Source organism: Pleurodeles waltl, chromosome 4_2 (assembly GCF_031143425.1).
Source record: "Pleurodeles waltl isolate 20211129_DDA chromosome 4_2, aPleWal1.hap1.20221129, whole genome shotgun sequence".
NCBI lineage: Eukaryota > Metazoa > Chordata > Amphibia > Caudata > Salamandridae > Pleurodeles > Pleurodeles waltl.
In genome coordinates this window covers 428,707,098-428,732,643 of record NC_090443.1, presented here as the reverse complement: position 1 = coordinate 428,732,643, position 25,546 = coordinate 428,707,098, and the positions used below count along the sequence as shown (strand labels likewise).

The window sequence follows — 25,546 nt, the reverse complement described above, 5'->3', positions numbered from 1 at the left end:
CAAGTCTGTGAAGCATAAATAGATTTTGAGCCAGCCACAAATTCTCAGTGCCTCTTCAGTCCTTAATAGGAATCATGTATTACGTTAGAGAAAATATTAACTCCTGTTTTGGAAACCTAGACTGCATCATGTATAAGTAGTGCAGTCATAAAGATGCATTCCTCTTCATAACCCCATCACACAACTAATACAATTATAATTATCATTTATGTAGCCCATATTAATCACGAAATGTCTCCTCTTGGTGCATGTTAGTAAGAGGAAGGGCCACTGGAATGACGCAATTATGCAACTCTAGTGTATTCTGCAGAAAGGCAGATCCTTTGCAGAAGTAATCTGGTCACTTTTTAGTTGCTGACTCTTGTGGTCATGTGTTAAAGTGCTACTAATAAGGAGAAATCTTTGCTCACACCGCATTAATGTGTGTTAAATGATGCACGCCGAGCTTAACATCCTGTGATGCTGCCAAAAATGAATGTGTCCTTGTGTATAGTAACCAGTGCTCATGTAAAGCGCTGTAATACCTTTGTGTTGAGTTTGCGTTAACTGAACTCTATTTGGAGAGGCCCAATTTACATCCAAAGGCTAGATGGTTTTTGCTATCAAGCTTGAGGCCGTGAAGTACTTGGGTCTGGAGTCACCGCTCCTTTTCTACTATTTTGGAGACAACACCTTTCGCCATCTTCTTGCCTAGAACTAACGCATGTGCTTGGTTGGTGACTCTCCCAGAGATTATCAAAAGCACGTGCTATTGCCAACTGTTAAGCTATACTCAAGTCAGTTGGTTAATGCACCCACTGCAGAGGTCTTGACAGAACTAGAATGTCACAGATTACAATCCTGACATAGCTTTTTCACCTCTTCATTTTTGCAAGGTTGATGCAAATGAATTATAGCGATTTTGTTATGAATGACAACTGCTTTGCAAGTCTATGAAATGGCAGAACCTGCGTTTACACCAAGCCCTATACACACAACAACAACAAAAAGTTATTCCCAGACTGTCCCAACAAGCACCAGACAAAGAACCTTAGGGGAGAGGATGTGGAGTAAGGGCCCCAGAGGTACAGACTTTGGAGCTGGGGAGCATGGTTCGAGTCTCGACGCCAGATCATCATCCTGGGATTCTGGGCAAATCACTTAATCTCTCCTTGCTACAAAAAATGAATGTGTTCTTGTGTAATGTAACAGGTGCTCATGTAAGGTGATAGTTAGTGCTATATAAAACTGCAAAAATGAAATAAATAATAAAGACCCACAGACATCACAAAGAAACATCAAGATGCCCGAAAGCAAGGAAGAGGAAGAAACAACATACCACCATGACCGAGGAAACAAATTGCGCACCACACTAAGGTACATGGCCAATCGTGCAACAATCCAAACTGGGTCAGTCTCCAAGGCGGTTACAAAACAGCCTCAAGGCTGGACAAATGTAAAGCATTTACCAACGGCATCAAGGGATCTCTGAATAGCAGGCCCAGGAGCGAATGAAAGTGATGGGCATAGTAAAAAGCCGACAGAAATATTACAACATGTTGAGAAGAGCAGCGCTTGCACTCTGCTATGCTCAACCTAAAAACAGCCTTCAAGCACCATAGTTTACATCTTTCTCATTACACAAGAACTGGGGTGTGAGTGGTTCCTATGTCGAGACTCAGAGACAATTCCTAACAAAGAAATGCTGCTGTGCTGAGGAACATGCCCAGACTTTAAAAACAGTTTAGTCAGCATATCTGGCAAGGTGATAAAGCCAGGGCTAAATATCAAGGTTACTAGTGTGATACACCTTCCCACTGTCCCATGTCTAGCAGTGGAGGTTTGAGTCTATCAACTTCAGTACTTGCACAGCTTGTCGGGGGGGTCTTAATGAAAGTTTTTATAGCACTTGCTACTGTAACCGAGCCTGGCTTATCCACATGGAATGATATGGGGATAGTGCTTGTGATACCACATAACACAGTAATGTCAAGTGACTCTTTTAGAGGCTAGAGGCTTAATTTAGAAGCAGTATGGATCAAAACCCTCAAAATAACTAGCCACATCGCTGTCTGCACCATGTACATGGGCTTCCCACGCGCCCACCATGCGGCCCTCCCTAACCACGACCACCCAATGGCATCAATGAGGTCCTCAGTCACACCACAGACCATACTTTATGGACCCTGGAAAAATGTTTAAGTGTCCATATGATCTAAACGTATGTCATGGAAAAATCTGCAATATATGGTTTTCCAGTAGATGGAGGTGTGGGACAACCAGGGCAGACCTGGGTAAACTCAGACAAAAAAAAAAAATAAGTGATCGAATAAGGAAAAAAGTGCAGTGAAACTGGTGAGAACAGAGCCTTCCACTCTATATATTTATGAATAGATCAAAATAAATGGTCTAATGTGCAGCAGAAATCTTTCCTGCTTGTCATAACATCTGAAAAGGATGTAGGACACTTCCGTTCACACACAGAAACCAGAGCCACCATTTTCTTAGTGGGAGTATACAGCGCGCTGTCGTGATGCAGAACATAGCTACGGCTGGACCTCCCCATTGTGAGCCCAGGAGACAAAAGCATTTCTGCGGGAACCGCAACGAAACACGAGCAAGAAGACAATGTCAGTCATTCCCATGACAAAATGAAGACTGTCTCAATTATCCCTTCATGTGGGGCACCATCATGTTGTCAAATCCTATTTTTCTAAAAGGCAGTAGGTGTTATTATAAATAAATAAAAAATAAAAATAAAAAAAGGCATATTTTCCATGATCCAATGAAACCAAATACCAAAATCAGCAGGTGTCAACAAAGCCCCGATCAGAGAGTTTTTAGAGAAGACTGCATGCCATTAACTGCACCCTGATGTTAAATAAGAGGCGCTACGCAGTAAGAATTTTTGGGGTTCAGGCATGGCCATGATGCTGCTTTCTGGGATCAGCAGTTCAGCACCACTGGGAGAACAGTATCGGGGCACAGTCTAAAATATTATTGTGTGGATTAACTTTCTGATACAGTCCCAACATAAGAACCATTCAAGGGTCAGAATTATTTGTTTTGGAGGTTTATAGTGTGCTAAATGCAACCTTTCAGTTACTTCGTCAGACTTGCCGACAGTTAACATCTGCACGAAACCTCTGCAGGACCTGGATGGGTTTATACAAACTCCAAATAAACAGCTCAACATGAAAATAAACCTCTAAGTAGGTTATGTTTTCCTGAATCTTTGGGCCAAAACTATTAATCTCTCTTAGTGAGTTGCTCTTGAAGCGAACCTGCCCAGTCCGTGTCTTGCTGCACTTGGCCAACTGTGTCTTCCCATATACAGCAGCCACTGTGTTACGGATGAAGGAACAGGTTGCTGCATTACAAGCAGAGGTAGGATGGGCAGCTGGGGGGGGGGGGGGGGGGGGGGGGAGAGGGGTATAGGTGTATGGAAGACAAACTGGTCAGATGGTAGGTCTCAGATCAACCTTTGTAGAGAACCACTGGTAAAGCTGATATGTTGTCCTCTCATATTGAAAATGGAAACCTGCATGAAAGATAAATTGAGATGCGTAACAGGGGTGCCTAAAGCTCCCAATCGCCAGGCCCGCAAGCACTTTAAAAAAATTATAGCTGCAATACTGCACTCTACGCTCCTGGGCGGAAGCTTATAATTTTACCCCACTGATGTTATGAGCTCCGATATCCACAATCCTTAAAACATCTGGACCATGCCACTGTCTCGCCTGCTAAAGCAATTAGACAGCCTGTGTATTCAACACAGCACCATACTTAAGTCTTCATAACTGGGTTGCTAATCTAGCTCCCTACGTGTTCTCTATTTCACAGTCCAGGCCAATCACCACTACTGACAACACTGGGCTATGTCTGGATAGGTGTGCATCATCCTTGACTGAAAAATGTGGTTACACCAGACCAATCAGAAGAAACGAAAGTTCTTACTGGAGTGCATCATTCTCAGGACAGTATAAAACCTATGATGATTGAGAGCAGGACAATACCTTGCCCAAGAACCTACTGGGTGCCAAGGAGGAGAGAGGACATCAAAGAAACAACTACCACCAAGCTCACAAGTAGAGTGGCCAGTATGGGAACTCGCCCACCGAGTGGGACCCCTATTTTTGGGCCACAGTACTTGCGTTAAATAATTGCTTTCTTGTAAGGGGGCTGCCAGTACTGTTTAAAACCCCAAAGTACATAAGCAAATCTTTTTTCTTACCATCTTACTCAGCATTCAAGCTAACATTGCCAGCAGATGGGCAAGCTCTGATGCTGCTTAACATGGACTGTTGGCAACGTACGGCGTAGTGTTGAAAGGCTGCCCAAGACCAGCCACATTCTTGGATTTGAGACTCACTCACGGATCATATCATGGTGACTGTGTTATCCCTTCACTGGTGTACCGAAGGCTCAGCCTTGATCAGAGCTTTCTCTCGGTCCTATACCACCCATGTCACAGAGGACACCAGAGGCCATAACCCCTTCTGAACTTTGTTAGTTTAAATCTTGGTCCGGGAAACAGTTTGAAAGCATTTTAGGTTGGGATGTGTCTTGTGTTATTCTTAAATTTCAGGGAAATACGCACAATATATGGTCTTCAACGAGGCCAGATCTAGTCAGCCGGAGCCCCAACGCTATCTAGGTGTTACTCCTTAAGGTTACCACACCACAAAGTCTTCCTAACCAAAAAGTGGAGCGGTAAAGGAACTGCAGCTCCAGGACATAGAAAACACTACTGAAGCGCTCCTGGTTCCTGAAATCTTTCATTTTGCACCAGGAAACCAATGAGATCTCTGAACAAAGGTTACAGTGTCTAAATCATCCAGGGGTCCCCTTCACTTGTACAGCTGCTTCACTCACATTTGGACTCCAAGCCTGGTGTCCTCAAGAGGCAGTAATCTCCCAACTCCAATTTTGTTTTCACAGGCAATTTATGGCACATCAAGTCACTTTCACTAAAGAAATGATGTTGCCGTTCAACCGTAATCATTTATTACAGTTGAGTTCTGACATCATAATGCCTGCTGTCAGAAACATCAGCCAAGGGGAAGGCAGGAATCAGAACATAAATACAGCTGCAGTGAAAACGGGACCTGGCCTTTCCTGTTCTGTTCTCGTTTTCTAGATTAACAATGATCAGCAGAAAAGAGATATTTGTGGAAAACGTATTTGTGTGCTCTTTAAATTCTGTTTGCTTCTACACATTCTAAGCTGCAGTGTTTTTTTTTTTTAAATCAGCTTGTATTAAACCGATTATTGTGCATTTAGCAATAAATATCCAACTGCTTTTTAGGTGTGTTAAATTTTGTACTACAGAGACAACTTTTATTATTCATGTTTACAAGCATCCCATCTCTTTCATATGATAGAGCAACACACCAAGGATTTGAAAGGTTTGTTGGAAGGGTGATGGTATTATAAGGAATAAAGTTCTAACCTGCCATGCATTAAAAGGATATTGTAGGTCACCAGGGAGTTCCATTACTTTATAAAAGTAATCGCACTTCGGCACGCTTGGAATACATGATCCCAGGAACCCCTCAGTGACTTGCAAATAATGTACTGAAGTGGGTACTTTAGTCCATATTTAATACACAAAAATTCTAACAGCAATCCAAGGTACCACCACAAGAACACTGCAAGATGGTTGTTGAAAGCAAATTTATCTTGAGGCTAGCTGGGACAGCAACTAAAAAACAGAGACCACCCCTATGGGTAGTGTACGTCCAGGTCCTATGGTTTGATGCATCTGCCTGCTTGGCTATGCCTCCTGTCATTGCAGCGTGGAAGCCCTCCCCGGATCCTCCGGCATGCTCTCTGCGGTGGTACCTCTGTGTGATCACATTCCCCTTGCCGTCAGGTGTCCTTGGTGTCGGAGGCTGCGTGTTCAAGATTTCCATGCACTAATTGTGTAGGAGCCTCCTTGGGTTTCGCAACGCTCTTCCCATGGGAGCGGCTCCCGCTCACTCCAGCAGTTTGGGTGATTCACCTGCTGCGGGGCGGGGCTCCCTCGGGCACATCCACCTGTTGCGGCACAGGAGTCATGAGCAGAGGTGCAACCTGCTGTAATCTGTCCGCACCTGACTGCCAGGCTCCGATTCTTCCCCTCCGCTGGAGCTGCCGCCAAATCACCGCCCCGCCGCCGCCCGGTGGGAGCGCCGAGGTGCAGGGTGCCACGGGGACTGGGTGCTGTTTCCATGCGGTGCGGACTGAGCCGTCCGTATAAAACGTGTTTGGGGGGGGGGGGGGGGGGAGACGGCAGCCTGCACCGTCAGTTCAAAGGCTTCACAGGCTCCGCTTGAGGTCAAGGGTCGTTCAGCAGGGGTGATCCAGGTGGGAACTAGGGTACATTTACAGAGATGTGCTGAGGTGTCTTCGATAAGCAGCAGCAGCAGGGGACCGGGGAGTCAGAGACGGGCGAGGTGACAGCGGTGACGCAACACACATGGCAGGGCCCCACTGCAGAACGGATTGAGCGCCCCCACCCTACCCCAAAAAACACATCGCCGATATCTCTCAGATATCAATTGGCTTTGGCTAAATGGGGTCCCCGCTGAAGAGAGGAGTGGGGCTGGAGGAATAGCTCCCACCGCTACCTCCATCGGCGTAGGGGCCTTTATTACGCCCGAGAGGCAGAGATGTGCAGAGCAGTCCTATGCTTGGGAAGGGGGGGGGGCGGGGGGTGTTACAAATGGGACACATGTACTAGAAGCAACCGGTTTCTTTTAGGGAGGAGCGCTGAAACCTTGCAGTCCTGTATTTTTTGTGGGTAAATGTGTCTGGCAAGCTTCAGAATATACACCAGCTTGTCCACGCCCCCCACGTTGCATTGCTGCTCCTTTGTTCCCCCGGCCTCCCCCATGCGGTGCAGACCCCCTTGGGTGCCCCGTCTCCTTCCCAATCAGAGACAGGGCCATGAAAGCGCTGCGCGAAGGCCAGAGCAGCGCACGCCCCGGGACAGGCCTCCCGTTCCCACATTACTCACTGAATAAATTACACACCACGACCAAGTGCGGGAACCGCGTCCAACCGCTCTGCCTGGAGGGGTTCGGGGAGCGGCGGGTCCGTCCTTGGGCTCGTCACAGCGGGGCACAAGCTGCCCCCACACCTCGGGATGTGGCCGTGGCCGGCTGGTGTCACTACCGCGGACTCGCAGATCCGGACCACAAGACTTACAGGCCTTTCACACTCACAACTACGAGCATCAGTAGTGTGCTCGCTCTGACGCAGCAGCGGCGTGCCAGTCGTAAAGCGGGGCCTCGAGCTGGCTCACTAGGGGCATCCTTATTACCCCAGCCCGTGCCAGCGGAGTGCATTACTGGGGTATCCTTGTGTGGTGGAGGGCAAGCGTTATTACAGAGCACCCACGTCCAGGGTAGAAATATCACCCAGACACCGTCAGGAGAAGACAGAACAGACAAGCACAGAAAATAAGGCGACCAAAGCCTAATATCGCCCTAAACCCACAGAAGAGAGGGGGTACGGAAAGAAGCACCGGGGCGGGAGACACTCAGGGTTCCAAGGGACCCCAGGGGCGGGACCCTCTGGCAAGGAGTGCAACAGGAGCGGACTGCGTCACCCCAGCCTGTCAAATACTACGGAAAAGGCAACCTGCAACGGGCTTGTCGCCCAAACCCGGGTCACATGATGTCTTGTGTATCATGACTTTGTGAGAAGAGAAAAAAAGGAAGGACCATGGTGTGAGGCGAAATGACGGCACGGAGCTAAGAGGGGAGGTTTAAAGAGGCGGAGCTGCGAGAAGCGGAGCAGGCCCGGCACCATTTCATAGGCAGTTTATGAACTGCTCCCAGGGAGCGCAGGCAGGAAACAGCTGCAGGAGGTCAGCTAGTGTGGAAAGAGGGAAAGTCCTGCTGAGGTCACCCGAAGTATGCCACAGAGGAAGATGTCACGCAGACTTCCGGAGTCTGCAGAGAATGTTTAACTTCAGAGAGCAAGACACGACCCCCGTTCAGACATCCAGACACTAAACAGAACCCCGGAGTGAAGCTACGCGGGAGTGCGCATCCCCGACAGCGCCTCGCAGCACAGAGCTCGGGTGTAGGGGAAATGCACACCACACACCCCCTACCGCACTCCACGGGGACACCGCTCTCTGCGCTCACGAAGAAAGTGCCCCCGCACAGAAAGAGCCTTCACATGATCTAGGGCGAACCCCATGGATGAGCACGCGCCCCGACTTCACAGTAGTTTGTGTGGTTTATGCTTTGTACCCTAGGTTATCCCAACTCTTAGGACGTGGGACCAAGAACTAACCACCATGGCTATAGAAGGCTTATAAACTAGACCCCCCCCCCCATACCCACCACCAACAAGACAGACGGTGGGCAGTGTACAGAATCACCAGGGTCGAACTGGGGCACAAAATAGGCCTTGCCACCAAATTAAGGGACAGATATAGCAAAGGGTTTTACCCATTCTGTGTCTATGGGAAAATGTGTTCGTACATATGGCCCTAAAAGTGTCCTTCCTTATCGAATCAGCGTAAAAAAAAAAAATGGCTCACGTTGGCATAACCGTACAGTCATAAAATTTTAAAGGTACGCCCTACAGGTGTTTTTCACGTCATTGGTGGCTCTATACATTTATACTTACTACAAGCAGTGATTGTGGTAACATCAGATGCATCAACAGTAAAATCTACTCACCTGGCCTTAAAACTGGACCACAAACAGCCACAAAAAAAAGGGGCCATACACTGATCTGTCAGACCAACCCTTCAGGCACTGCCTGATTGAACTATAGTCACACAGATAAGCCATTAAAGTACACACTAACGCTAAAATGTAAAATCACGAATACAAAGCATACAAAACACAAATATAATATTCATAATAAAACGAAATATTCGGAAACCAAGTCACACACCCATAAAAGAGAAACAGACTCCATGAATGTTCAATACCCATTTATATAGGACACTCCTAAACTAACATCGCTAGCTGCTAACATTTGTCAAGCCAGCCCAGGAAAAAGTAACCAAAAGTATAACTTGAGCTTTTGTGATTATTTAAAAAAAAAAAATCTCAAGGGCAGTAGAGTTGGCAGAAGAAGCCATGCCACTTGAAATCAACAGCCATTGGATTAAAACGCATTAGAGTGTGCCTGCCATCGGTTTTGTGCATCACTACCAGAAGTGCAACAACCTGAATACGGAAAAAATAAAGCAGTGGTAATCTATTTCTTTTGTGTAAAGTTCTTTGTATTGAATACACCATATAAACATCAATCAATATCAAATTCAGGGGCTAATCAGTGAGGGACAACAAGTTCTCAGTGCCCCAACATTTCTGATACGATTATTTGAAGTGTGCAATACAATGCAATCACAGACACTGCCCACGCACAATGTTAGAATTAATTTGACACTTGTGCCAATTGTCAACAGCGTTTTGATCCCACATACATGAGGGATCTTCATCAGGACTGTGGTAATTATTGGCCCAAGGCTGAGCTAAGAAGCTCCATGGCCAACGTTTTTCAAATTCCACATCACGCTCCACAATGGGTTTAGGATCACGAGCTGAAGGGCTGCATCAACTCGATATGAGCCAGCATCCGCGTGATGTGATGTGTTGGAACCATCCACGATGGGGAGTTTCTAGAGGAGCATGGTCAGAGGGACAATACCGAAATGGTACCTCTGACTGCATCATGCCTTGGCCCTCATCGCTCAGGACCTACTTCAAGTGCCAGGTGACTCTGCTCAGTGTGCTGCATGAAAAGCATCTTTGGCCACTTACTTTAAAGGGACCACCCAATGAAGAGAAAAAACAAGTGTTCTCTCTACACAGTCCTGCAGCTCTCACAATCACCCCCAAAACGCACTCCTGAATGTTGCTTTGTTTAATGTCATCTGGGGGTTACATTGTGTAATCATTCAGGAGATGCCGCTTTAAGCCATAGTAAGTGGCTGTGTACTAAACAGAACTGTTGGTTCCGAGGGGTCAAGGGTGAACAGAGTTCAGCAGTAAAGTGGAAGTAGCCCTTCAGTAACCTAGGCTTGAACCACTACTAGTGTGCCACCAAAACAAAGCTTTTAAACCTTACCCCTTTTATTGTCCTGCAGTAAACAAAAAGGGATAGACAAACAGGTGGACAGACAAACAAGGGAATGGACAAATATGACGGACGGGGGGGGGGGGGGGGGGGGGGGAACGGAGGTCATAAGTTATAGAATTGATGAGGGGTCGATCCTTTGCCCAAGACATTAAATTCTAGAGGAATCAAGCAGGGAGGGGGGGGGGGGCAACATCACCCATGTAATATTTGGCTTTCCTGTAGAAATCACATCTACTAGGTACGAGAATGGATACAGACACCCATAAACACAGATTAATGTACATACAGGACTTTACGCAGAGAGCAACAGACTGAGCAGAACACGCGCACACAAACACACCCAAGCACAGACATACCCCAGACAGTAGGAAACATCCAGTTAATGATACGCTAAGTCCTAGGCTGTACACACACTGGCATGCATGAATGGCGAGATAGATGCATACTTGGTCCTTGTGAGATGCAGGCTTCATGTCCATTTACTCCTCAGCCTCGTTGGCAAAAATTAAATGTGGGGGCAAAAAATGAGTAGTATTAATGACTATTTATTTCGTAGCTTTTCCTTAGTGAAGTGCTCAGATAAGGCTACCAGACACAAACTAAAGTTTACAAATCCAATAATAAAATGAATCATTCCTCTGGGTGACTGACGATTTCGGCAGTTGTCCATCAATTCTTTGCCCTCTTGGAGCTTTGACCCCCCAGGTAACAATACAGTGCTTCCTTCAGGCCCAATCCATCCTTGGCCTGTTTGAATGTAATGCTCTCTTGCATGCTCATTTCATTCTTTCCCTTTTTAAATACCCTGCTCTCTACATGCACAGTTCATTCTCCCCCTGTTTAGTATAGTTACAGATAAACAGCATTGCAAGGTGTTATTTTCAGAACTCTAGAAAACACATTACACACACTTGGGGCTGCCAGACTGCCCATATAAACTGGTGAGGTGGATCTTTTTCAGAAAATATAGTTATCAGCAGCTGGTGCAGTTAAATGGTGCATGTGGGTTGGACAACAGCTTCATCTCCCACACTGCACGGATTGTGAAGTGAAATGCCAGGACTTAAAACTAGCACTTTGACTTTTTGGGCCAGTGCAGATGGAACAAAACAAACATGCGACAACGTTTGCTGTGGTCAGTCCTCGGATATTTTCGTTAGCCTCTGATTACTTTTCCCAGCAGTCACGGAAGTTCTAGTGCAATAAATATTTATGCTGAAACACGAGAAAGTGAAGTCCTTTCGAACCACTTTGAAAAGAAACACGAGGGCTTATTTAAGTCAGGCAATGCAACAATATACACAGGATATTCCAGCACATGCCTTGCTCCAGAATGTTTTATTCCAAGGCAGGAATTCCTTTTCATCACATGACAATACCCAAGCACGACTCTTGCGTTCCTCCTGCTGCTCCCATCACAAAGCCCACGATTTCAAAGCCAGGTCCCCTTTTCTATTTCCAAAAGATTTGGCATAAAAACCTCAAGTAACACTGAGAAACATAAAAAGGTTTATTGTTCTTCTGTTTTAAAGGAAGCATGCATCCAACAAACGTTTTCCTAACAAAGAAAAGTTGATGTTATTTTTTTCATACCTGCATTCAAAGGCCACAGGCATGCACATGTGAACAACTGGCAACAAAGCAGTGACGTCAATAACTTGCCACAGTCGCATCGCACGCCACAGCCCCCACGCAAGGCGCGTTGAGAGACATTGGTCTGCCAGACCTCGAGCACAACTCCTCTCCTCTTTACCGATTGGACCCCCTTGAAAATCCCGATGCCCACCCCAAGAAGCCCCCTCATTCTTCCAGAGGAAAAGCACATCTCCCATGGATGTGTCACTGACGAGGATTGCGGGCGCTCAGGCCAGCACTATCCCAGCCTACTGGCAATGAGCGCAAAAAAAAAAAAAAAAAATAACATTTTTAGCCATCAAAATGCACAATTCTAATAAGAAGTCCTTTAGCAATCCATACCGCTTAAGCCACAACCAGACAAGAGCTCACTTAACAGGCTGCACCTGTCGCCATCTTTCGATAGAGCACTAATGAGCGTGGACAAGACCGCTTTCACAAGAAACACAAAATGTATGAAGTTCCACTTACACACAGGACTCTGATCCATTGGAGTAGAGCGTACACTTGCCGCCGTTCTCGCAGGGCCGGTTTCTGTTCGAGCATTGCAGACCTGGAATAGGTAAAGGAAGCGGGTGAGTAGGGCGTACATCACAAGGACTAGTGCCATTTCAGTATTTTCCCATTACGAATTACTCATGCCCAGCGCCTAGCAAGACCTTCCCACGTACATCAGAGCCGCCTCGCCAGCCCTCGCTTTCCACAGGAATCTGAAGACTTGGCTCTTTACCTAGAGCTCGGACTCAGCCAGCAGAGTCCCTTCCTGATCTAGCGCCTGGATAACCCTCCCACGCGAGACACGTGCTCTACAAGTAGCCACAACGTAACAGGAACTTAACAGCTAGTTACTGACATCTAGACAGTCCTTGACCTAAAACCAGTCCAGCTGCTCCAACACTATGCACGAAGTCCCTACTTGTGAAGGCCTTGACACCTTGGGAGTTCTGCTTTACCACTCCTGTAGTTTACTTCTGGAGACACTACACATTAGTTAATGCTGTACACAAAAGGCTACACCACCTGGCACACCTGGAACCCAGTCATGAGGGAAGCCATGCAAAGCGAGACGTAGAACTAGACTGCAGAGCTTAAGATCCCTCCACATACACACACACACATCTGGGTTTTCTACATTGTCCTTACATTGGGCTCCCATCAGCACGGTTGGGACAGAAAGCAGGCCTGGAAACCAAAATAAAAAAGTGTCCTCCAATAGTGAATTAGCTAAAAATGTGAAATATGCTTGCAAATCGGGGCAGTTGTGAACTTGTAAAGACACTGTTTAAAGGTTAGTTCTAGCAAGATAGGAAAGGTTCCATGGATTTCAACTTGCTGATGGCAATGTTTGTATAATATCAGGGAAATCGACAGTTAAAACTGGCCCAGTAGCCAATAAAAACAACCACTCCGCCCACCTGCCAAGAAAAAAAATAATAATACAACAGCCCACACACAGCTCGTTGGGCACTGCCTGATTGTCCTATAGGCCAGCCCAGCCTTGACCTTTGGAACACTGCAGGATTCCGAGAAATATATTCACCAACAAGCAGAAACACTGGCTGAAGGTTTTTTTTTGTTGCTGAAGTCTGATGACATTTCCAAATTTCACAGTCTGACAGTTTCCCTTTAATCTTCCAACTTCCAGTTCATCTCTGCATAGTGAGAGATGCTCATGCTGGTAGAACCCAGCAAGCCTAAAAAACACCTAGGGTAGTGTGATACAATGTATATATACTAAGGAGTTGTGGCTGCCACTTTGTTGTTATAGTTATGTCTGAATTTTTATAGGAAGAACAAATCTCACAAACCTTGATGAAACTTTAAAAAAAAACATTTTTTTTTTAAAGTTCATCTACCTCAGCTCCTTCCTATTAAGTTTTAGTTTGAATCAACAAGCAGGGGATAAGAAAAACAAACAAACAGGGTGGGAGGAGCAGGGTTTGGATAACATTTTTCCATGCTACATTCCATAGGAAGTTTTGAAAGTGATACAGAGGGAATAGCACTTAATTTGGCAGAAAGTTAGAAGTTTACTCAGAAATTGTGCTTTTAATTATTTGGTGTAAATCCATTTAGCCAATTGAGAAATTAAGGTCTAAAGAGGTGCTCCAGTGGTCATTAAGGGGTTAAAATTATTGTAGCATCTGGAAGGTTAGTCCCATGGCAGTCTAGTGGAAGCTTAAATTTGGAAAATAAGGACCTCTAATTGGTAGAATGTGCTTATTCTCCTGTCAGCCTTCATAGTACTGTGGGACTGGTACAGGTCACCCAGCACTGAGCAATCCGATTGGCTGGCAGAAAGTTGAAGAATAAAATGTTGCGGACCCAGAAGGACACGCCCCCAGTAGCTCAAAAAATAAAAGTGTGCAGCAGTGCTCCAGCGCCACACTACCATGAGGTACTGTGGAACTCCCACAAGAGCTGCTGCACAAGTGGCAACCTCATAGTACTCGTGGACCCAGCAAGCTCAGGTGAAGTTTACGTGGCCCCACTGTACAAAGCAGGTTAGAAAGCTTCTGCAGGTGAAGTTGAGTGCAGGGCCTGGCCACAGGCCAGAACCTGTGGCCAGCCCGTTCTATGCACAGCCAAATGCTGTGTGCAGCGTGTGCTTGCCCACCTGTGGGCGTTGGGGTGCAGGGGTGCAGGCCTGCAGGCAACCCATCATTGCACAGCCAAAAACTTGCTCAGTCCACCACTGCACACAGCCAAAACTTTGCTCAGTGTGGTGAATATGTTTAAAAGAATTCCAGAAAGTAACAGAAAAAATTAAGTTTAAAGTGACCTTAAAGTCAGCTGTGGTAATATCTTACATTAAAAATATTAACCCTTGAAATTGACAACAAATAAAATAAAAATTAAATGGTCTTATAGTTGGGTGTCTGAAATGTCAGTGCTGTCATCAATGATGTCCATCATGTGATTTAATACGTGAGGTCATAAGCAGTGTATGGTGGGGTCACTAGTTATAGTCAGGGCCACTGGAATTATACAGCAAGACAGGGCCACATTATGCGGCAGGGTTGAGTAAATTATGCAGCAAGAATAGCCAAATTATGTGGCACATTTTGTAATAGTCTTGCTCCATTATTTCTAAATTTGGAAACAGTGTTTGGGTAATGGTTGCACTTCAATAGTACCAATTCTAACACCCAAATATGGCAATAAACAACAGAAAGGTGACCAGTCAGGTTTTTCAAAGGGCCTTTCACTTTTACGGCAATACACATCTCTGCATTATTAGTAACTTTTCAACTGTTTGAGCTAGAAACAATTTTTTTTTGTTGTTGAAATGTGCAGACATTGTGACAGAGGATGGGTGGATTATGTGGCGACTGTGGCATATCTATAATAACGTGAAAACCACAGCGGCCGCACAATCCTTTCACTTTTACGACAATACACATCTCTGCATTATTAGTAACTTTTCAACTGTTTGAGCTAGAAACAATTTTTTTTGTTGTTGAAATGTGCAGACGGTGTGACAGAGGATGGGTGGATTATGTGGCGACTGTGGCATATCTATAATAATGCGAAAACCACAGCGGCCGCACAATTCCATAATTGCAGAGGCCCTGGTTATAATTAGCTTAGTAAGCTACAGCTGTTGAATGTCAGTTTTTTTTTGGTTTTAAACAGTCTGATTTTCCTCTTTTTCCATGCATAACTTCACTACCTTTTGTGTATGTTTACAATATTGCAAGGCTTCTCTGTGCAAAAACTGCAAAGCAGAGTGCACAATACTTCGCTAGAACCGTTTTTAGTATGAAAGGACGTATGTACACCGAAAAAATTTTTTTTTTAAATTGTCGCAAAACTCACTAGTTTCACGCGGACATCTTGGTGCGGAACATTTTGTAATAGGTATAAAGCTGCAAAAGTTTCCAACTGACTTTCACAGAGGCGAGCAAGAAAAAAAAAAGTATTTGACTCTGTCTAGAGGTGTAGCACACAGCTACGGAGGCGCGGGCAGGTGACCGTGACGCTGCGGGCGGGAGAACCCTGCTTGCTGCAGCGCAATCTGACGTGTGGGGGGAGGGGGCTGCGCGGTTGCTGCCTGGGTGTGAGGCGCCCCCCGAAGATGCCGCTCTTCACGACTCGAGCGCGTCCGACCCCTTGCGCATGGCCCGGCGCACTGGATTACCCCCCCGACAACTTCTCCCGGGCACTGCAGCGTGCATTGCGTGAGCCGAGCACCCTGAAGTAACACAGGCCCCTGCAGTGTCGGGAGGTCTCCGACCCTTCAGAGGGCCCCTTTTCAGACCAGGGCCGATATGTGTGGGAGATATTGGAGTACTAGGGGGCCCTCATCACATTCCGGGGGAGGGGGCGGCTCATTTTACGATACGTCACTGTTGTGCACAGGGTCGCCTCCCTTCAGCAAGTACAGTCGGGGGTGCCACGCCCTCCAGTACTGCAGCGGGGCCCGTGCACAGGGACCGATCAGTCGCTGCGTTGCCTGTCTCTTCTTCCCCCAACCCCCCGGACAGCACTTGCCACCTCCTTCGCGTGACTTTTTAACCTTTTCTAAGGTTGTCACCTTCTAGCACAGTTTCAGGCAGAAGCCGCTGATGGTTCCGGGAGGTAGGGGGGGGGGGGGGCAGGGGGTATCGGGTAAGGAGCGGGGGCGGAGCACCGCCGTGGGAGCTTATCAAGCAAAACCACTTAAAGAGTAACCAGGGTTATCAGCAGAGCCGCTCCTTCAAGGACAAGTAACCGCCAAAGGAAGATGAAACGAGCGTGAAGTGCTACGAAGCGGAGTAAGGGGTTCAGTGGCGTAGCAAAACTTGATGGGGACTCTCCTGAAAAGTACATGGAGAGCCCCCCTTCCGGACTCCCTCCGGAGCTCGGACCAGTCCACTGTGCTGAGGGGGGACCCTGGAGCTCGGGGTCCTTTGCTACGCCACTGAATTTAGGTGGCCGAAGGGGACTCCACCGACCTCAGGAGAGATGGGCACCTCAATCGCCAGCAGACCTAGACAGACACGTATTCACGGGGGAGCTCTGACTTCCTGGCGAGAGGTGGGCTCTGTGGAGAGGGTTCGGAATGAATACACGAGGGGAATCCACCTACCCCGGGACAAAGCAGAATTGGCACAGTATAAATAATAAAAGAAAAAACATACAGTATTCCCCGACCCCAGAAGCGATTGGCACACTGAAGTGGCAGAGAAAAAACCCGTCAATCACTTGAGACGGGCGCATTAGTGCATAGGAGAGAAAAGAGAAAAAAAAAAAAGAAAAAAAAAAAAAGCACCAACCCCGGAGCATTCCTTTCAGATCAGGTGTACATCGCCCGCCCATCGTGCAAAATACAGGCCAGGCAATTCCTCTGCTCACCCAACACCCGGAAACTGGCCGCCTGGCACAGCACCCCAATGACATCACTTCATGGATTCAGTTTCTTCTAGCGCTTTGTGCGTTTGTTTTCGTTGCATTGTGAATTCAGATTGAGCGCGGATGAAAGGCAAAGGATTGACAGGGAAGGAAACCGAAGCCCTCCCATTTATCCGAAGAACAGGTGCAGCACAGACTGTATGTAGCGGCGGACGCACCCGCCATCTCCCACACACTCCTCAATCTCAGACAGCTCACAGTGCACCCACCCACCAACCGCGGCAGCGTACGTTTACTCCTGCACAACAGGTGCAGCGTAAACTTACATGTGCGCAAGATTACAGTAAGGACAAGTGCTCTGTAAGCTTACGTGTGCCGCACAGCTGCAGCACATGCTTGTGCAAAACAGGCACAGCAAAGGCAGGTGCAAGGTAAACTTACTTGTGCACAAGACGTGCAGCACGTGCTCTTTACCCCTACTCGTGCTACACAGCTGTAGCACTTGCTTGTGCAAAACAGGCACAGCAAGGACGGGTGCACCATAAGCTCACCTGTGCGCAAAAGGTACAACCGAGGCGGGTGCAGTGTACTGGGGCCAGTCACAGGTCAGGGTGTGAACTTTTAACCCCTCTGGGACCCCTTCCTTGCATGTGCCCAGTATGCCTGCATTCCTGCCAGGACCAAAGGGGGGGCGTGCCGCAGAACAATAGAAACACCAAGGTCCGATCCCTTAAACACCGAATTACGACACACAAAGGGCGAAAGAGGTTGGAAAGGGCCGTCTAAAGTTCTCTAACTTTTGTCACGAGGCTTAGAGCATTGGCAAGAAACCAGGACTCTAATCATGCCGAGAATAATGGGGCGCTTGGTCACTGCTGATGAGGGGGTGAGCCGCGAATTACCACCGAAAGCCTACACCGCGGAATGCGTCATTTTCTAAAAGGAACACACAAAGGAGAGATTGTTGAAGGTCTACTCGGCTTGACAAAAAGCACATGTGCGAGAACACACTGCCCGCGCAGCTGCACCAGTTGTTCCACTGCATTATGGTACATGCAGTTCATGTTTTTTTAAATTACTCACGAATACAAAAGTGCGTGCCGCCACTGCGGAAGGTACAGTCCGTGACTACAAGTCACTCCTATCTGCACTGGGGGGCAAACGCCCTTCTCGTCAGTCAAACTCATTATGAACTGCATCTACCAGAATGCACTGGGAGAACTGGAGCTGACGTCTTGGCAGTATGCTCACACATTGGCTTGTACTTATTCATTTCTGTAGTTTATAGTGTAAAAGCGGGCAAAGGGCGTTTGAACGCCGCACATTAGAATTTGATCACGAGGCGTTGAAAAATATAAACTGAAAAACTCACATTGATAGTGCAAGCACTATGGGTAGCCGTGTGTGAAGGAGGCAGCCTGCTATAGTGAAGTACACACCAGAACGAAAAACAGTGGAGCGGCTGCCTGGTTTAGCACAATTAAAAACACAGTGTAGTCCCACTTCCACAAATTAAGGGTGAACAATGCAGGACAACTTGGAAGAGAAAAAATGAGAACCAATTAGGAGGGTTAGTGCACAGAGGTGACGCATGTAATTGGCTGTGGAGAGTGAGGAGAATGGAACGGCAAGAGTCAAGAGGACGGTGCAGAACAGACCATGTCCAGTAGAAAGCAAACACAAAGGTCCAGAGCGGCGGGACGGGCACCCAGTGTGCTCTGATCTGACGTTATTCTGGCTTCTCTGCAGACAAGAGACCAAACTACCAGTAAGCACAAGACGGTCAGACCATGCGCTACGCACTGCCCAGCCTGGCATCTTCAGCGATGCCTGCTCATGGCCACCGCATTCACTCAGAACCCAAGCCTTCGCATTGCTGGAAAGCTTTACCCACCCAGTTTTTGAAGAAAATGCATGCCTGACATTACTCTACGCCAGAGTGAAGCCTGTCACGCCGCAGGACCGAGACAATGTTCGTGTCACTGCCCATCATGGAGTCATTTCAAAGCTCCTTTGACTTGGAAGGAAGGGGCCTCAGATCATCTTGTGGGCTCGACTTTCCGTTCTTCTACTTTACGTTTCTTCCAGGGAGCTCCGACTTCCACTTCAGTGCCTAACATGTAGAATGTCTCAGTCTCCTCTCACACGTCACCCTAGCTCTCCACCCTACCTGACCTCCCTCCCGAGCTACACAGGTCCTCACTGACCCTCTGCCTCCCATATTCATGACTCCGGTACCTTCAAGTGTTGTAGCTTTTTATCTTTCCACTCCAACTTTTCCACAACTGACACAAGGCCATCGTTAGTTTCTTTCACTTCCGGAGAGCAGTAGATGGGGTTGGACAACCTGCTCCAGTGGTTACTAGCAGGGAAGCTTCCAAAACCGCCTCACTCCTGCACGGGGCTTGTTTATCGCACAGGGTCTCCCATCAAGAACATGTTTAAACCATATCTCTTACCCAAGCCTTTCCCTACAGGTAGGCGGACATGTTACACTTCATGCTGTATGTCCTCGAACCCCAACACATGTGTGGTGGCCTCACATTAAGAGCAAGGATTAGGCATGAAGCGGGTACTGTAGAGACTCTGGGATGGTCGGTCAGCAGCCTGCAAGAAAGGAGGTACGCTGAACACCCCGTCTCTGCTGCCAATGTACATATAGTGCTTCGAGGTAAGCTGAACACCCAGTCTCTGCTGCCAATGTACATACAGTGCTTAGATCGACCCTCTCATTTCTTCTTATTTGAGGCACGAGCTTTCCAGGACTCTCAACCTAGGCTCGTAGAAGCCTAGTCCGCTCTCCACCCCCTCACCTCCACCCGTCCTTTTACCTTTAGGAGTGACAGCTTTGACCTCGGCCACCGAGTAGTATTTGGGACTCCCAGTGCCCAACATGTACTCCAGAACAGTCCCTACGTGTCCCAGGTCATTCGACGTGCCGCTGCTCACGCCCTGTGGACCTGCTGGTAGCGGCAAATGCCACCCTCCGGGGACCCGTGGAGGTCCGCCAGCTGGACTTCATAAAGCGAGAGAGCCCATTCAACGGGGTAGAGCTCGATCAACACTGCTCCAGAGTGTCAGAAGCGCTGGTGAGCGGAGTAAGATGCCTACTATTCACACTACTCCAGCTTGGCCAGGCTTGTACCTAGTGATCTTAGAAAAGATGCACAAGTCCTCGCGCTTCAGTCCAAATCAGTACTTGGAGATCCAGAGAGAGCTTTAGAAGGTTGATGTTCCTGGGGGTGCCGGAGGCTCACAGCTCCGAACCCACCGAGGCCACCTCGCCTATCCTCGCTCCCCGGTGGATCAACTTTAGTGTAACTTGCCCAGACACTCAGGAGAGAGTACAGCGGGGTTGAGGAGGACTGCTCGAGTAAGAGCAGCTTAAGCTTTAAGTTCTGAAAGCGTAACAGCGCTAGACGAGCCATGAAACGTTGCAACCATCACACAGATAAACTGGCCTGGCCTCATCAATGGTAGGTACACTGTCTCGTGTGGCACAACTGAAGTCATCACAGTAGGACCTTCAAGAAGTTCATCAGCCACAAACGCCAAGCAGTAAAGTTTAGATGAATGTCCCACTAATGCACCCTCAGTTGGAAGTGGGCGGGTGCACAGGTGGGTGTAAGTACACAAGGCCCTGGGTGAGGCTTGAAGCAAAAAAATAAAATAAATAAATAACGCCACAACTTCATTGCCAGGTGCTCGACCACTGCGGTAGGAGTACCCCACAAGTCCCAAAAATGTTCAACTATTTTTCTCAGAACTCTTCGATTGCACAAGTGTTCCTGTAACGGCTGCGAATCAGGAGGTAGGGGAGAAAAAAAAAAAAAAAAAAAAAACACATGAAAGCAACAACTCTGGATACATTACTATTTCATTATGTCACTGGTGATGATAGGTGTAGGTTACCAAGGCTCAATTGAAAATGCACCAATCTTGATCTGCTTCTAGAAATCTCAACACCGCTAATGCCGAAACGAACCTTATACCGAGGATAGAACCATCCACGCAGCCACGTTCATGTCTGCAGCGTGCAAGGATGCAAGTGTCATATCGAGATTGTGGTAGTCAGTATTGCGTTTAGAATTTACGATGAGATACAAATCGCAACAGCACATACACAAGTAAAATAAGCTTTGCAACTAAGTAACAACAGCAGAATCTCAGTTCATGAAAACAACTAAAAAAAAAAGTCACAGAAAGCTAAAATAAAACCAGTCCCGGCAGTACCTTTTATCTTGGACTCCGACAGCTGCACGGAAGCAACAGTTAGTTCCACAAGAAAAAAAATGCGCAAAAGTAGAGTAAAAAAAGAAAATTTGAATCAGCTTCTATAACAGAGCATGTGCTCGTCAAAAAGCATGTCACAGATGCAAAATGTGCCCTCGCACACAGCCGAAGCCTCAGTGATTTCTGGATCCGCTACCAAGACAAAGCCACCGTGGAGTTATGCACGAAGCTCCTGCATGCCGCACCAGAGCAGTACGGGGGTGTGCGCCCACGACTGAACCCTGAGCGATCTTTGCGGTAAACACGCATCTCAATCGCTTTTAAAAGCCTTACTCGAGTTTCCGAATGTTAGACCAGAACAGGATGCAATGGCAGAAGGGAGCTTGCAGGTTCTGGGTTCTACAGTGAACAGAAACATGGCACACATAAGTGCACTACCCTTCACCCCACACATAGGTTCAAGCCCTGGCCCACAACCCCAGGCTTCACTTGGGAAGGGCTAGAGAATAAACAGCACATAACTCGGGTAGCGTAAGATGGCGCGTTCACAAGACCTGCACTTTACTTTTTAAAAGGCGCAAAACCACGACCGCCAACCCAACAGAACGGGCGCCCACCTGGTGTCCCTTCTTGGGGTCAGTCCTGCGACTTGGCGGGTGCGTGCAGGTCAATGAAGCCGGCGCGTCACTCCGCAGAGCCACGTTTCAGGCTGCAAGTGCCAGGTTTGTGCGCAGACAGTGACGCTAGCTCGCGACGCGTGCCGCTTGTGGAAGTTGCCACATTAGGCCTCAGCCTCCCTGCTAGGTCCTGCTCACTGAACTATGTGGAAAGGCCAAGGAAGAGCCGGAAGCCGCTGCTCCCCACATCCTCCTCGAGAACACAACGGCCCCGGGCTCGCCGGCCGCCATCTGCTCACAGTCGTGTTCCACCGATGGTTAGCGAAGGACGCCAGCATGGCTGGAGTGGGGCCGCGGGTTCTCCAGCGAGAGAAGCTGCCGGTAGCACACAGGCCATCCACGAACAGCTTCCGCATGTGTACCCCAACTTAGCATTTGTTTGGCCGCTCATCTTCTAAAATTGAAAAGGATGTGTTTACATGTAAAACGTGTGTAGTCCCACAATAAACTGATGATTGAAGAAAAAAAAAAATAAGCCTGATATTTAAACGGTAACTCGTGCTCCGCTGGGTAGTCTTAATACCGATGTTCTTTGACAGGTAAGCGAGGGTATTGCTTACATCATTACTGCAACATGTAGATGCATTAGAAATGCAACTTGATGCAGCTTTCTTGGCATTGCCTGTGACCGTGCCTGACGCTGGAGATCCTGCATGCATTGGGCACCAATGGGATCTTGTCTGAAGTGGTTACTGTTCTTAACGGTGATAATTTGAGTAGCAGAGGATTATTTTTGTGGAACATAAATGGATCTTATTATACAAACGGCTGCAGACCCTTGGTGTAGATGAACTGAGGCTGAGCCAGCACCCAGGAAAAACCTGGACCCTAGACTAAACCTTGTAAGAATATTTTGGGAGCTCCACTGAAGAGATTGGGGTGGCAGCGGGTTTATAATGGCTGGTATACATCCTCTTTTTCCAATATTGCAATGTTTGTCTCTGTGTTGCTACCTTTTTAATTTAGAACATTCCATTCTTAGTGGGTGGAATTTCTAATAGCCTTATAGCCCTTCTGCCTCATCTGTACGGGTTTTTAAAGGCCCTCACCCTCATTATAGGCACTTGCCGGCAGCTCAGGGCAATAACCAGGGCCACTGGAATTATGTGATTGTGCTGCTGCGACAATTTTCACATATTTATAGCTTTGCCATATAAACAATCATCTGTTGCATAATCTGCAGATTTTAACCAAAAACAAAACATTTTAGTTCTAACTCAAACAGTTAAATGGTTACTACAAATGTAGTAACATGCTGCTGAGTAATGGAAGGTCCTTTAGCAAAGCTGGACTAGAAACTTTCAGATGCTTATTGCCATATTTGGATGTTACATGGGTACTAATGAGGTGCTACGTTTGACAGTGATGAAATACCTTTACAAATTGTACCGCAGTAAGCTGCACAATTTGGCTTTTTTTGCCACATAATTTACTTACCCCTGCCGCATAATTTTACCTTCTCCTGCCATAAAATTCCAGTGGCCCTAGCTGTAACTCAGATTCAGGGCCTTTAGCAACCGGTATACCCTGAGCAATGGGCAGAAAGGCTATAATAACAGCTGCCTGTCAAAGGACAACCTGTGCAATGCTGAAGCACAACATACAAGGCATGTGTATCAATAACAGACCTCTGAAGGTTCACACGCAGGAAGCATCGCTAAGCACCAATGGCCACTTGTTGGGCCGGTGTTTGGAAAGGATGCACGAGTCTCCACCTACCAAGTACTAAGTAAACAAGCCAAGGTGCATACGTAGCAATACCTGCCCTCTGGAAGCCTACCCACACCAGGAAGTCAACTACAATGGATCTGTATGTGGAAGGGTTGCACCAGTCAAATGCATTTGTAAAGTGCGCACGAAGACAACCGAATTACTCCGGAGACTATACTTCCATCAGCAGCGTACTGTTCATGTCAGGTGTACCACAAAAGGAGTAATAGAAGGGCCACACCCAACGAAGGCAAATTTGCAAGATGGAAGGGTGCAGTTTCTGCCAGCGCAATAGCCACTTCCAAAAGGGTGAACTAAAGAGGAGCCTTGCATCACTACACAACTGTTTGTGGTCCTAGAAACCCCCAAGGATCAGAGCAGAGTGGCCTGCCCAGCACTGATGCCCTGGGTGAGTAGTAAAGGAGCCTCCCCATGTCTGAAGTAATCCGAAGAAGTCACTCCCCTTCACTAGTACGCCACCAAGCGGCACAGCTAATAACTCTATTCAAAGAATGGAAGGAATATCACACTTGCAACAGAAACAGAGCACGTCCTGTTAAAACATCCAAAAATGACAAACATGGACTAGAAGCATTTCAGTTTACCCTGTGCATTAGGAGATTTCTTTGGATATAGGCCACCTAAAAGATTCTTACTGGAGCAGGGCCAAGGGTGGTGTCCTGGAACTGGAAGACTGGTATATCACAAGAGCAACCCAAATGTTCACGCGAACATGGGGTACTAGAACATGAAACAAGCATTCACGTGAAACTCATTTACTAACAATATGGAGTCAGGCAGGAAATACTGCATTTGAATAACTAATATCAGGCAACAATTATAAATGTAGAGACAGTTGAGAATCTGTCTAATATGTGTCCAAGTAGTAGGAGGCAGCATCCAGTACCTGAACTTATCCTGTGGGTCTGAACAATATCTTTATTTCAAAGACAAAAGAACAAGCAATGGGGACAAAACCAAGGTAGTGAAAAGGTGCACCCCAAGTGAAAAAACACCAAACTGAATGATAAGAATGTCCATTTTAAACAGTCATGGAGTATTGATACGTCGAGAAAGACAGCCAGATCTGATAGTTGAATATGTATACTGCCACACTAGACGGGCGCAAGAAGGAATTCATTCAGGATAAGCGACCACACCCCATGCAAGCCTGGCACAAGCTGCCCACACTGCCGGGCTCTTCAAAGAAGCTGCTCAGAAAACCGCAGTCATCAAGGGCCACGAGGTGCTGTGTTGAGGCCAGAAGGCCTAAAATGAGGCCGCTCACCCTGAGGAGGCGTCCATGCTATGTTAACAGTGAGTCCAAGTGGTGACCTCAACTGGCCTTTGGTCTCACGCTGCTACACAGCACACGCTGCCATCACATGGCAGCTAAGACGGTGACCAATGGTGCGGGAAGCTTCCCACTGCGCACAGCAGTCACATGCAATGCTTAAGCTCGCGTCTGAAACACGTCCAAGTCGCCTCGGACTACCAACACGTCTTCACTTGCATGGGTTGGTGGGACCAAGCTCAAAGCCGAAGCGCTTTTTTTTTTTCAAACACTCTTTAAGGAAACGGTACGGCCACACAAGATCTTCATTCCCACACATCAACACTTTTTTTTTTTTTAGAAGCCAAACCATGCATGACCACATGGTAGAGTTGGAAAAATTAAGAGATGGTTGACCAATTGCTCCACCTCAAGAGATACAGAGGTGCTATAACGCTAACTCCTACAGACCGCTGTGGGAAAGTTATAAGATCCGTTAACATGGACTCCACTGAGGAGTAAAATCTTCACCAGGCCTCCAGAAAAGCCATGTACCCGGCTGTTTCCTAACAAAAACGAGTAAACATACTCAGTGTTCTTGCGCTTGAAG

General features: G+C 47.3%; 1 protein-coding gene across 1 annotated transcript in view; it reads right to left on the bottom strand.

The window, feature by feature from the left end:
• Positions 1 to 25,546, bottom strand: part of NOTCH3 (notch receptor 3) — a 190,294-nt gene that overhangs the window by 148,579 nt on the left and 16,169 nt on the right. The window contains exon 2 of the mRNA XM_069231695.1: positions 12,181 to 12,262. Within this exon, the coding sequence (XP_069087796.1) occupies positions 12,181 to 12,262 (82 nt within the window). The remainder of the gene's footprint in view (positions 1 to 12,180; positions 12,263 to 25,546) is intronic.